This window comes from Callorhinus ursinus, unplaced genomic scaffold, assembly GCF_003265705.2.
Source record: "Callorhinus ursinus isolate GAN/ISIS: 27379988/994484 unplaced genomic scaffold, GSC_fseal_2.0 scaffold13, whole genome shotgun sequence".
NCBI lineage: Eukaryota > Metazoa > Chordata > Mammalia > Carnivora > Otariidae > Callorhinus > Callorhinus ursinus.
The window spans coordinates 13796102-13808374 of record NW_027397075.1 but is presented as its reverse complement, the minus strand read 5'-3'; the positions used below and the strand labels follow the sequence as shown (position 1 = coordinate 13808374).

Below are 12273 nucleotides of genomic sequence, written 5' to 3'. Positions count from 1 at the left end.
TCTGCTGCAGAAGCGCTTCATGGGCTCAGGGTGGCCCTGTCCGTGGCCCCATCCGTGGACTGTGGTCTGTGGCCTGCTCTGTGAGGGCTCATCTCCCCCCCCCCCCGGCTGGGCCGCCTCGCCTACCCCCTGCTGGCATCCTGCCCCCCCCCTCCCGGGGGACAAAGATCATCTTCAGGTGACATGTTTAAAGCACGCTCATCCCGCCCAGAAGTGCTGGCTGTGGAGACGTTTCTCCGGTCCTGGGGTGCCTCCCCAACCCCCCAGCCCTGCAGCTGCTCCAGCTTCCCCCACTGGCTGTTGTTTGAAAGCTCTGGGCCGCCCCCTCACACCTGGGGGATAACCCCCCCTGAGGCTGGCTAGGATGTCTTTGATCCCAGCCTTGTCCGAGTGTCCATCCTGCTTGCAGCCGTGCCGCTGGCCTGGCCAGGGCTCCCAGGGTCCTGGGACTTTGTCCTGCTGGCCCAGTCTGGGGAGTGGGACCTGCTTGCCCGGGAGGGGGGGGGGTTGCTCACTGTGCAGCCGGGGGCACGTGGGGAAGGACTCCAAATCCTGGCTTTCCACGCAGACTGACTTGGCATCTTCCAGCTCTGAGGCCAACGGCAAATCTGAACGTGTCTCCTGTCCAAGCAAAGGACTGGAAGGAAGCCAGCCGCCCACCACTGTCCCGAGACTGAGGGCCCTCACTCTGGGTCTCCCAGGCAGGGAGGGAGCCCTGCCTCTTGAACCTTGTGCTCCAGCCTGCCTGCTGGGGGGAGGTGTGGGGAGGGCAGGGGCCCAGCTTTCTGGGCAGCCAGCCCAGTAGCTCCAGCAGGCAGGACAGAAGAGGGAGGCGGGTGCGTGGAGTGTGCAGCTGCTGGGTCCCCCTGCGGAGCCCGTGTCCGGAACCTTCTAGAGCCCTGCAGAGGGGCAGGCAGCAGCCTTGGTCCCTTGGCCTGGCTTCTCCTCCCTGCTGTGCTTGGTTGTGTCCACCCAGCAGGTCTTTCTGGCCTCGTAACATCCTCCTCAGAGCAGGAGGCAGTGCCTGGCTCGGGGGGCCGGGGCCACAGCTGTTTGTCCATCCCTGGGAGCCTGTGCCCTCAGGCCGGCCGGGTGCCTCAGAGCTTGTGTGATCAGTGGCCTGGCCGGGGGCAGACACAGCTCCGCTCCAGCCCCTGGGTTGAGAGGGACTTGGTCTCTGGCTTTGACTTATACACACACCCCTTTTCCTTCCTCCTGCGTGCATCCCACTTGCCCTGCCTTCTGAGCACCTGACCTCGGGGTGGCTACATCAGGTTCCTACCCCCTGCAAAGATGCTCCAGGGCGTGGGACCCAGCTCAGAGTACAGGGCCAGTCCTTTGACCTGACAGCCACAGCTGACCTCTGGTTCTTGAGGCCAGAAGGGGCCTGGGGAGCTGGCCCAGCGGTTTTCCTTCCTGGGGCTCCCACAGGCTGATCGTAATGCACACACAGGTGTGGATTTCCGTGCTTGGCTGCAGCCTCCAGAGAGGTTGTCCCCCTCCTCCTCCTGTTTCCCCTGCAGGCCGCTGTGGTTGCCCCCTGTGGTTGCCCCAAGGTGGGCTTTTCGCTGTGGGCCCCAGCCTGTGACAGTCTCCTGGTCTGTGCCTGCCTGCTCTCTGACACCGCCGTCCACCCCCTGGCAGATGGCCCTGAGGCTTGGCAGCAACATGGAAAGTTGTGTATGAGCTGCCCCCCTGCCCAGGGTGGGAGAGGGGACGGTGACGGCAGGGCAGTTTCTCTCCTCAGCCCCTGTCCCAACACTCATCCAGTTGCTGTGGGTGTCAACTGCATGAAATAAACCTCTCCCTTTAAACCCCTAGCCTCTGCGAGAGTGTTTTCTCTTCCCCTCTCTCGAATGTCTGCCCCCAGTCTGGGTGGGCCCGAGTTTGGGGAGCCCAGGGGATGGGGACTATGCCCCAAGAATCCTGACCAGACCCCTGCCCTGTAGCAGAGGCAGGAGGGTGCGGGTGATGGGGGTTGCTCAGAGCAGCAGAAAACTGAACAGCCTAGAGGAGGCCTAGGTGGGGTGGCATGGCCTCCCTCCAGAGACCAGTCACCCTCGAAGCACCCCCCACCCCAGCCCAGGGCTGGAGGCTTTTTCTACCCCCAGAGTGGGGTGGTGGGTTCACCCAGGCCTCTCTGCAGGACCCAGGCCAGCCCCTGTTCCCAGCCAGAATGACCCAGAGCTCGTCCCTAGGGCTGCCCTCAGCCCAGACCCTCTCCCCCACCCCCTCCTCCATCTGGACCTCAAAGCACCTGCTACCCGCCCACCACCCGAGGGACTTGGAGCCCATCTGGTCTGGAGAAGGAACTCGTCGAGCCACCTGGTCCCTAGAGGACCACTGAGCAGCCAGCAGGGGGGTGGGACCCTGTGAGCCTCTGCTGGTTGCCTCCCCTCCCTGGTGGCAGGGACATGCCCAGACAAAGTGGAGCACAGAAGGGAATTCGTGTTCCCACTGTCCCTGGGGTCGGTTCACAGCAGGTGCTTGCTAAGTGGTTATTGATCCATTCCAGAAATATCCAGGTCTGCTTTCTTCCCGGCACCAGGCCTGGGCAAGCTGCGCCTTTGTGTGCGCCGGCGAGTGTGTTGTATATGGGTGTATGTGCATGCGTGTGCACACATGTCTGCATGTGTGTGCATGTGTGGAACACAAGGCAGCCGGAGACCTGGCCCTGCCTTCCTGGGAACCTCGTCCAGTGGATGGTCACTGACCTCACAGGCAAGCCTAGATAACTTTCAGGAATTGGCCCAAACGAGGGAGCTGACCGTCTGGCTCCAAGAGGGGCCTGCTGTGGTTGTATATGGGCCAGGCAGTGAGCCTGAGGCTGTCTGCCGGGGCAGCCGCACCGGGCGGGCCTGAGCAGGGCTGGAGCAAGCTGGGGATCTGAGCTCTGGAGACCTTTTGTGCAGGATTCCTGATGGTGACAGGCCACAAGAGGGTGGCTGGGAAGCAGGGGTGGGCTGCAGAGCTGAGGGACTGTGATGGATTCTAGCTCATTTCTGAGTTCTCAGGGATCCTTGCACAAACCACTGAAGACCCCGGCTAGCATGGCCTGAACCCTAAACCCTGTGGAAGGAAGAAGGAAGTGGGTCCTGGCCTGGGCAGGGGGGCCTGCCCTGCTGACCTCCATGGGCCTGAGTGGCCTGCCCATGGAATGTGTGGATTTGGGACTCATGCTGATCCCTGCATCTTTGAGGTTTAGGGAGGCCTGGCGTCCCAGAGTGTTGGGGCTGGTGGCCCAGCAGAGCTGTCCCCAGGCTGTTGCAAGGGGGTTCTGGAGCCTAGGAGGGAGGTGGGCAGGCATGGGAGCCCAGGGGCAGGATCTAGGTCTCTACCTCTCCCTGCCTTAACCTTCATTGAGTTCACCACCACCCAAGTCACCTCTGATAGGCAGGTGGGGGCGCTCGTCTTGGCTCAGAGAGGGTAGCAACTTGTCTGATGTGTCCCAGCAGATGTGGGCCCCAGTTCCAGTCCCACCAGTTCCCTGCTGTTTGGGACTCACGAGTGAGAAATTGAAGCTGAGGGAGGGGGTGCAGGAAAAGGAGCCAGGGCCCAAGAGGGACCGAGGGAACAAGGAGTCCCTGGGGGTCCCAGGGCACCAGGAACAGCCCTTACCTCCCCCACCCCATCGCAGTAGGAAAGCACAGCCGTGGGTGAGTCACCTTGCTGATGTTATTTCAAGGAGTCTTGGGGTGATTCAGACACAGGCGGTGGGGGCCATGGGAGATCAAAGTCTTCCTCCTCTAGGACGCTCCGCTGGGCCCCTGCTTTTTCTGCTGGTATCTGTTGCTGCCCCCCAGGGGTGCCCTTCAGGGATACAGTGAGGACGATGTTGGCAGACAGTGAGGCAGGGCTGGGAGCAGGGAAGCCCCTATGAGGGGATCCGGGGTTGGGTGTCCAGTGCACCTGCTGCAGCTCCCCTCCCACTGGGGAGCCTCAGCCCCCAGCCCAGCGCTGCAGCAGCCCCCCATCTGGTGTGCCGCCACCCGCCTCCCCCTGAGGCACCACGGGGTAGCCAGAGGGAGTAGGTCAGGTTTTTATTGGAGGACAAACATAAATAAAAAATGGGGGTTTGACCGGAGACAACAGGAGTGCTATTTACAAACATACAGCATGGGTCCTGGGGCTCAGAGGAGGGTGAGCAGGGCCGCAAGAACCCAGAGGACCGCTTGGGCTGCCGGGCAGGGCGCGGAGTTCTGAACAGAGGACTGCCGGGGCCCCCGCTTCTGGCCACCCAGCCCAGCCTGTTGGAATTGTAGTTCTGGGATGATCCGATGGATCCAGGTATGGTGGGAGGTGACCCGGATGTAGACTCCTGGGCGGTTCTGGCGGGCGCAGCCCTCGCCCCAGCTGATCACCCCAGCCTGCAGCCACGACTGACCCACCAGGCACACCAGGGGTCCCCCCGAGTCACCCTGTGGGAGAAGGAGAGGTGGAGTCAAAGCCCACGGGCCCAAGAGCCAGCCTCTGTGGCACCCAGGTACACGCACACACTCTGCCTCCCCTTGCCCCTCTCCTCCGCTCCTCCAGGAACATCCCTGCCCGGGACCCCCATCCCATCACCCACTGGCTGGTCCTTCCTTTTCTGCCTTGGGGTGCCCATTTCCCTAGCTCCCCCAGACTGCCTGCTCTGATTCACGTCCGAGGGGCTTTTGAAGGTTCCTGGCCCACTGCAGACCACTAAACCGGCCGACCATGCTGGGTGGGGTCCGGGAGTCTGCGTTTCCCAGCTGATGGAATGCCAGGCTCTGGAGTTGACCACAGCCCCGCCTACAGGGGCCGCCTGGGCCCAGCCAGGCTGGCTCCCGCCTCGAGCTGGCCCTAGGGAGCAGGGCTCGGCCTCGGGCATGGCCCACCCCGGCCCCTACCTTGCAGGCGTCCTTCTTGCCCTCGGCAAAGCCGGCACACAGCATGTCATCCTTGATGGCTTTCGCCTGGAAGCCGGACTCAGTGTCTTTGCTGTAGAGCAGGTTGCACTTGGGTGTGTCGATGATGGGCACCGCAAGCTTCTGCAGGACCCGCGGGTTGGGCAGGCGGTCTGGGGAGGATGAAACGGCCTGCAGCTCAGTGCACGGTCTTACCGAGGACCCTATGGCCCTGGGTTCTTGAGAACCGCAGATCTGCCCCTCCTCGTTTCTTGCTTGGGTTGAGACCCCCTTCTCCCCACATGCCTGTGGCTCCTGAGCTCCGCTTTCCCATACCCACGCCCCCCGTCAGGGGAGAGACGTGTACCAGTATCAGCAGAAGAGTGTTGGTTCAGAGTGCCCCCCCCCGCCACAGACTGCCCTTCTCTAGACCTGTCCCCCACTCTCCCCCAGCTCTGCCCCATTACCTTCCTCACTGGGGCTGCCCCAGCCGGTGACCCAGCAGTTCGTGCCCGTCTCAAAGACGACCGAGGGGTCAGGCACGCACACGGGGTGGATATAGTTGGTGAAGGTCACCGGTGCCTCCAGCTCCACCAGGGCCACGTCGGCACTGGAGGCCATGCCCTGGTACAGTGGGTTGCTCTCCACCCTCTTCACCCGGGCGTACACAGCGTGTGGGCCTGGCCTCACCAGCTGCCGCGCCCCAAGCAGGACCTGGTACAGGGATGTCTGGGAGGTGCTGGTGGGAAAGAGCAGAGGGCTGGTGTGAGACCAAAGAGGGACTGGGAGGGGTTGGACGGAGCTTCGAAACAGGGAGGGGCTGGGGTGGTCCCTCTGCTACCAGCCCCCTCCCCGCCCGCCTCGGTGCCTGCATGTGGTCTTCAAAAAAGTCCTCCCCAGGGGGACGCACAGTAGGGTTAGAAGCTGAAGCATCTTTAATTCCTGACTTGAATGCCCAGACCCACCCTTGGCTACCAGATGACTTTGGGCAAGTCACCTAGCAAGTTCTCTGTGACTCAGTTTCCTCCTCTGTAACAGTCCCTACCTGGAAGGGTTGAAAGAGATGCCACCCAGTCTGCAGCTGGGGGCCAGCCCGTGAGCCTTGGGCAAGCGACCTACTCCCTCTGAGCCCACATTTCTGAATTTAAGTTGTGAGTTTGTTAAAGAATCGCAGCGCTGTGGTGAGGCAAGAGCCCAGATCGGGGTTTGGGGCCAGGCGGCTCCTAGTATGGTGGCATGGGGGACCTCAGCCCGAGGGCTTATCTGGAACCCAAGTCCCAGTTGGAAAGGGAGTGTCCTGGATTCGAGGTATGGGAGGGGGGCAGGGACGCGGCCGCCGGCCTGGCAGAGCACCTCACTGGGGAGACTAGCAACGGGGGGTGGACCCTTCCCCGCCAGGCTGCGGACTTCGGGGCTACGGGGCGGGGCCCGGGTTGCGGGGCTCAGAGCCCCTACAGCAGCCAGGTTGGGCGCCCGGTCGGGCGCGGCGCTGTCCGAGGTGCTGGAGCCCTTGCTGGGGGTGGAGGGAGCCTGGGGGCCGGCTGACTCACTTGGAGAAGCAGTGCGCGGCGGTGAGGACCCATCGCTCTGTGATGAGGCTGCCCCCGCAGAAGTGGCTTCCGTTGCGCTGGATGCTGACCTGCCAGGGCCACTCGCCCACCAAAGCGTCCTGGCCGCCCACCATCCTGTTCAGCATCCTCGGGCGCCCGCACACTAGGGGACAAGGCCGGGGCGGCGCTCACTGGGGGGGGCCTTCTGGTTTCCAACCCCACACTCCAGCTTCCATTTTCTGCCCAATTCTGGGCCCTCTCTAGCCTTGACCTGCATGGAGACCTTGGGCAGGTGGGGGGCGAGGGCAGCCGGACACAGGCAGACCCCTCCCGGCTGTGGGAGAGTCCCCCCCCGCCCCTTCACTTCTGAAACGGTGACCTCAGACCTACCTCTCGGGTCATGAGACACGGAGAGGGTTCAGATAATTCTCAGTAAGGTCTTGTCCCAGGGCCAGGCAAACAGAAGCTTCCGGAGGGACAGCGGGCACTGGAAGGGTCCCCATAGCATAGGTGATGCTGCGGGGTCTGTTACTGTTACAGCAGGATGGTCCTCAGATTGTCCTTAGCCTCCCTGCTGTCACTTTTCCCTGCCTGCCTCCTCTGTGCATCCTGCCTCGCTGGGCTCCTGTGCCCGCTGCACCGTGTAGCAGGCCCTCCTCCTTCTCTCCTGTCTTGGCTCTAATTCTGCGGAGCCACACAGCTGTTCTTACTTTGGGATCCCCCGTGCCCTACCCCTGGATTCTGGGTCTCCCTCTGGGTGTGCGTGCGTGCGTGTGTGTGTGTGTGTGTGAGAGAGAGAGAGAGAGAGAGAGAGAGCCTCTGGCCAGTCCTGCTGCTCTCAGACCGGCCCCCGCCCTTGTCCCCCAGTCCAAGGGCCTCAGATGCTTACCGCTTGATGCTGCGACTCCCGGAGTCCCTGGAGGTGAGAAAAAAGGGGTCATCATCCGGCTTTGCCAAAGCCAAGGTCAGCTTCTCCCCTGCCCACTGCTGATCAGAGCAGCCCCTCCTCCGTTCCACTCCCAGCCTCCTGAGGACACCGAAGGACAGTCCACAGACAGGCCTGGCAGGAAAGGCCAGGCGGCTTCTGTGTCTCCAGAGGGCCAGAGCTTATCTGCAAGGGCGGACAAACTCCCTGCCACACCGGAGCCAATCAGGAGACGCCAGTGAGGGGACCCCCATCATGGCTTGACTGTGCTGCTTCTCTCCTCGGAGTCTCCCTCCACGCCCTATACCTGTCCCTGTCTGGAAGCTCTGGTGCCGGCGGGGAGGTCTGCCTTCCCCCCCGGAACAGGCTGGAGCTGGGGTCAAGCAAGAGGCCTAGAGCGTCTCATACACAGTCTGCTCCAGCAAGAGCCAACCTCCTTTGGTTCTTCCCGTAGTGTCCCTCAGGTCTCTGCGGTCCCTGAGGAGCAGAGAGAAGCCAGCCAGTGACATCATGGGTCAGTCCCCCCGAGATTCCCGACTCCCAAGAACTGAACACCCATCACACATCTCTGTATGTTCTGTAGTTGGAGCCCAAGACCCCGTGCTGGGCCACCGCCCCCCCAGGGGAGGGGACAGGCAGAGGGGTCAGAGTAGAGCCCATCTCCCCAGGACCCGTCAGCCCCCATATCCCTGGACACAGGGAGGCACACAGGAACCTCCCACCAGCCTGCAGACCCCAGCCCAGTGTCAGCAACACTCCAGAAACACTTGCCGGTCTCCCAGTGCCCCCCAGCGTATCTGGTTCACTGGGGGAGAATCTGATCAAAGCCGGGGGGGTGGGCTCAGGACAGCTTCTCCCCACCTCAGCCCCAACCCCTTTGGTGACCAGAGGGTGTGGCAAGTTCACTCTGACCAGAGGAGGTCAGCAGTTCCACAGAGGGGCGGGGCTGCGGGGGGCTGAGCCACGCATCTCCAAGATGCTGGGGGTTTTTACAAGGACCCCCTGCTTCCTGCTAGAGTACCAATCCGAGGGGGTACGCTCCCCAGTGCTGAGGGTGGGGTTGGCAAGAAGCAGGGACGGGGAGGGGCTGGATGCGGGGGGCTGAGCAGGCACAGGCAGCTCTGGCCCTCTTCAAAGTAGGGGTGCCAGGCAGAAGTGTGGGGGCGAGAATGCTGTCTGCCCAGGCCACTGATGGGGACAGAAAGTCTGCCCTGGACATTCTAGTCCCTGATTTGTGTTAACAGGTGCCCTTTTAAAGTAATAATGTCCCCTGGGCTGTTCCCTCCAGCCCCCCTTCACCTAGTATAAAATAATTTAACTGGATTGAAGACACCCGACCAGCTGCTCTTCCTAAGCCCTGATGATTCTGCTTGTAGTCGATGCTTCAGTTCACCCCAGTCCTCGTGGGCACTGACGTTCCTTCAGGCTCATTCCCTCCCTGTGTGGATTTTCCAGGGCCTTCTGGTCCACCCCCCACAGCCAGCCCCCCTTACATGCAGCTGGAATCGTGGTCCACACCCAGGATCAAGTACACACGCCTGTGGCCCAGTGGACCCCCCTCCTCCTTGAGTTCTTTGCAGACTTCCTCAGCCCAGCTTCATGCAACTGTTTCTCATACAGGCTGAGTCTTCTGACCTCTGAGTGCTTGCTAACAACACCCTTCTGCTTGGAGGCCCTTTCCTCCTGGTCTCTACTAGTGCGAATCCTACAGGTCCTAATCCAGATCAAGGCCCAAGTGAAATGTCCCTGCCTCCAGGCAGCCCTCCTTGCTTGTGCTGTCTGTCTAGGAAGTCTGGCTCCCGGTCCTGAGCTCTCCGTCCCCCTGCTGAGCCACACAGAGCTCTGCCCACCTCGCTTTGGAGGGAGTATCCTAGTCTCATCCCACCTAGGGGCCCAGGGGCTCAGTCCAGGCAGAGCCCCCTTCCAGGGGGCCTGAGCCCAGGGAATGTACAGAGGGAGAACAGCTGTGGGGGGCAGGGCTGACCAGAAGCGGTACTGTGGAGCTCTGGGTGAGCCACGGGGGGGCATGTGGCCCCCCCCCCCGTGTGGGCCCAGGGTCCCCATGCTCCTGTAGCTGGTCAGGGCTCAGCTGGTGGGGATGGGAGAGACTCAAGGTTTTAGGAGGTGGGGAGTGAGGATGGCGTTGAAGGAGCCCACAACTCCTGCTCACAACTGTTTGTAAAGCCAGATGCAGGCTGCTGCTTCCACTTTGGCAATGACCGTGATTACTCACCCCATTAGAAGTAATCACGGCATTACACCCCTACTGGAGATGGGCTTCCTCCAAAAACGTCATTATCCCCGTGCCAGGAAGCCAGGAGGCAGAAGCCAGGCAGTGAGGGTTGGGGAGGCCCCGTAGAGCTTGGGGATACTGGGTCCTCCCCACTGAAGTGCCACCCTGGTGTCCTCTGACCCCTGGTAGGTAGCCTGGAGCCCCAGCAGAGTCAAAGCTTGAGGTGACCTGGCCCGTCCCTGGGAGGTGACTTGAGGACAGGGAAGTGAGGTGGCACCGGGCCGGCCAGGCTAGCCCAGGAATGCGGGAGTGTTTCCGTGGCAGGGAGCAGCCTGCCCTGTGGGAAGGGGCCTGGCAGGTTGGGGTCCCCCTGGCTGGCAGCTGCTGACCCTGACCCAGGACTGGGAGAGGGGAAAGGGATGCAGGCCTTGCTCCTCCCCACACATCCTCCCTGTCTGGTACGAGCTGGAGCCTGCACCCCTAGCTCCCCACTCCCCCAGTGAGCCCCTACCGGCCTCCTGGGGGCTCCCAGGCTCAGGTGACAGCTCAGCCACCTCTCCCCTGGCCCAGCAGTAGGTGAACCAAGGCTTTAGAGCCCTATGACCCCAAGTTCAGATCCTGCACACATGCAGCCCCATGTCTTTATCTGGGGGATGGAAAGAGACTGAGATGGGAGGAAGCAGATATCCCAAACCCAGAGCTTGGCCCATGAGCAACAGAGACAAGCTGGCGGGGGGGGGAGGGAGGAGAGCCCCTCCCATGTTTCTGCCTCAGGGTCCTCTTGGACCTGTGCCCCCAGCCTGTCACTGGGCTGCCTTCCGCAGGTCACTGCCCCAGGAGTGAACCTTGGAGCCTTCCCACCTGCTCAGCAGGTCCCTCACTGGGGCAGGAAAGGGAGGCTGGTGCCGCAGCCCCAGGCCTGGCCTGGGAGTGGGGGATTTTGCTCGAGCTCCAGGCAGGGGGCGCCCCTCTGGGCAGGAGGGGGACCCACTTTCTGCAACCTCCAGTACTCACCAAACCACAGCAGCAGCAGGAGCAGGGCCATGGCTGGCTGTCGCCTCCTGGTCTCAGCCCAGCTGGGGCACCGGGCTGGGGGGCAGTGGTGGCTGGAGGTCTGTGAGCACTAGCTCAAGGTGCAGGGCTCCATGAAGTGGGTTTTTATGCTGGAGGTGAGTGTCAGCTTGGCTATGCCACCCAACCTGTTGGCCCAGCCTGCCCAGCTCCTCTCAGCCAGGAGGAGGTGCCCCAGAACCCCAACTTCTCCATGACCTGTCCCTGAACCCCGAGGGAGCAGACCCCTCACCGCAAAATAACTTAGGGTCTTGGGGGCAGGGGTGTGCCTGCCCCATTTGGGTGCTTGTGGCCTGGGATTCCACCATAACTGACCAGACACCCCCCCAACTGGCCACAGGCCCCACATAAGCTGACAGCAGTCTGTCCACCAGACCCTCCCTGTTTCATTCATTGATTCATTGGTTCATTCATTGATTTATTGAGCACCTACTTCGTATCAGGGCATCGGTGATCAACTCAGTTCAGGTCTGTGGCTTACACTGATGAGGAAGGGGACACGGAAAAGTCCAGGTCACCAGTGCTTATGGAACAAAGAAGAGCAGGGGCGCCGTCGGGCTGTGTGTGGGGGGGTATCCCTAGCTGACCCCAGCGCCCCTCACGGGTGGCCCCGACCCCCCGTCCCCTCCCCGGGGCTGCCCCCTCCTCCCGCGCGTGGCGGGCGGGGGGCTTCCCGGCACCCGCGGGCCGGGGCGGGCGGGGCGGAAGCGGGTTCTGGGAAGGCCGGGCCCGGAAGGAGCGTCCCTGGGCGCCCCTGCCCTGGGCGCGGCCGGCCGGGCTCCGAGACATGCGGGCGGCGGAAGAGGCTCCGGAGGAAGTTATTTGGGGCACGGGGCTGACGTCAGGGCCGGACTCGGGGCCGGGGCGGCCACTCCCCGCCTGGGCCGCGGGGTCCGGGCTCGGGACCAGGTGCGGTCGACCCAGGCAGGATCCGGCGGGTGGGCGCCGGGCTGCAGACGGAGCCCTGCCTCAGTTTCCCCGCCTGCGCAACGGGTGCGTGCGCGGACTGGGAGCGAGTGGGGGCCGGGGTTGGCGGCTGCGGGGCGCGCTGAGTGTGCGGCGGCCCCCGGCCCGCGTCCCCCCGCCCTTGCGGCGCGGCTGGTCGGCGCGGGCCTGCCCCCTGGTGGCCGCGGGCTGCAGTGCGGGGCGCGCGGGCTGGGGTCTCTCCCCGGGACGAACCCCGCCCCCCGCCCATGGTTCCCGCTTCAGTCCCCCTGCAAGGGGTGTGGGGGGGTCATCACCCCCAGTTCGTTCGTCCGTTCATTCGTTGCGCATGGTTTTCTGAGCACAGGCGGTGCGCCATATCGAGGTGAACGAACAGACGACGAGGCATACTTTAAAGGGAAAAATGTCTAATCACAAACTGTGGAAAGTGTTTCAAAACAACCAATTTGACTAATAGGCTTTACTGAGAAAGATACGGCCTCTTTAATCAAGTAAATGCAAATCAGAGCCTGCCGGGAGAGGCCAGTTGTCCTGTTTGGAGTCAGCAGGTGGCGGAGGAATGCCGTCAGGTCGGGGCTGTGCGGAAATGGGTCGGCTGGTGGGCGCAGCTCTGCTGGGAGTCGGCTGGTCAGTCTGTGGCTTCAGCTTTTTTAAAATAGTTATTCCCTTTGATTCGACGAC

General features: G+C 62.7%; 1 protein-coding gene across 1 annotated transcript; it reads right to left on the bottom strand.

Annotated features, from left to right (window-relative positions):
- Window positions 1–4053: 4053 nt before the first annotated feature.
- Window positions 4054–11436, bottom strand: PRSS27 (serine protease 27). The gene is made up of 7 exons (XM_073900263.1): window positions 11250–11436; window positions 10591–10665; window positions 7308–7334; window positions 6419–6605; window positions 5336–5607; window positions 4872–5041; window positions 4054–4418 (listed from the first exon to the last, which is right to left on the bottom strand). Exons 1-7 carry the CDS (start codon window positions 11434–11436, stop codon window positions 4131–4133), a joined length of 1206 nt encoding a protein of 401 aa, XP_073756364.1. The 3' UTR covers window positions 4054–4130.
- Window positions 11437–12273: the final 837 nt, after the last annotated feature.

Coding starts and splice junctions, on each gene's coding strand:
- PRSS27 (XM_073900263.1), bottom strand. CDS start 11,436: ATGTCTCGGAGCCCGGCCGGCCGCGCCCAGGGCAGGGGCGCCCAGGGA. Junction 5,608..6,418: donor GCCGCGCACTGCTTCTCCAA/GTGAGTCAGCCG, acceptor CTTTCCCACCAG/CACCTCCCAGACATCCCTGT. Junction 4,419..4,871: donor GCAAGAAGGACGCCTGCAAG/GTAGGGGCCGGG, acceptor CTTCTCCCACAG/GGTGACTCGGGGGGACCCCT.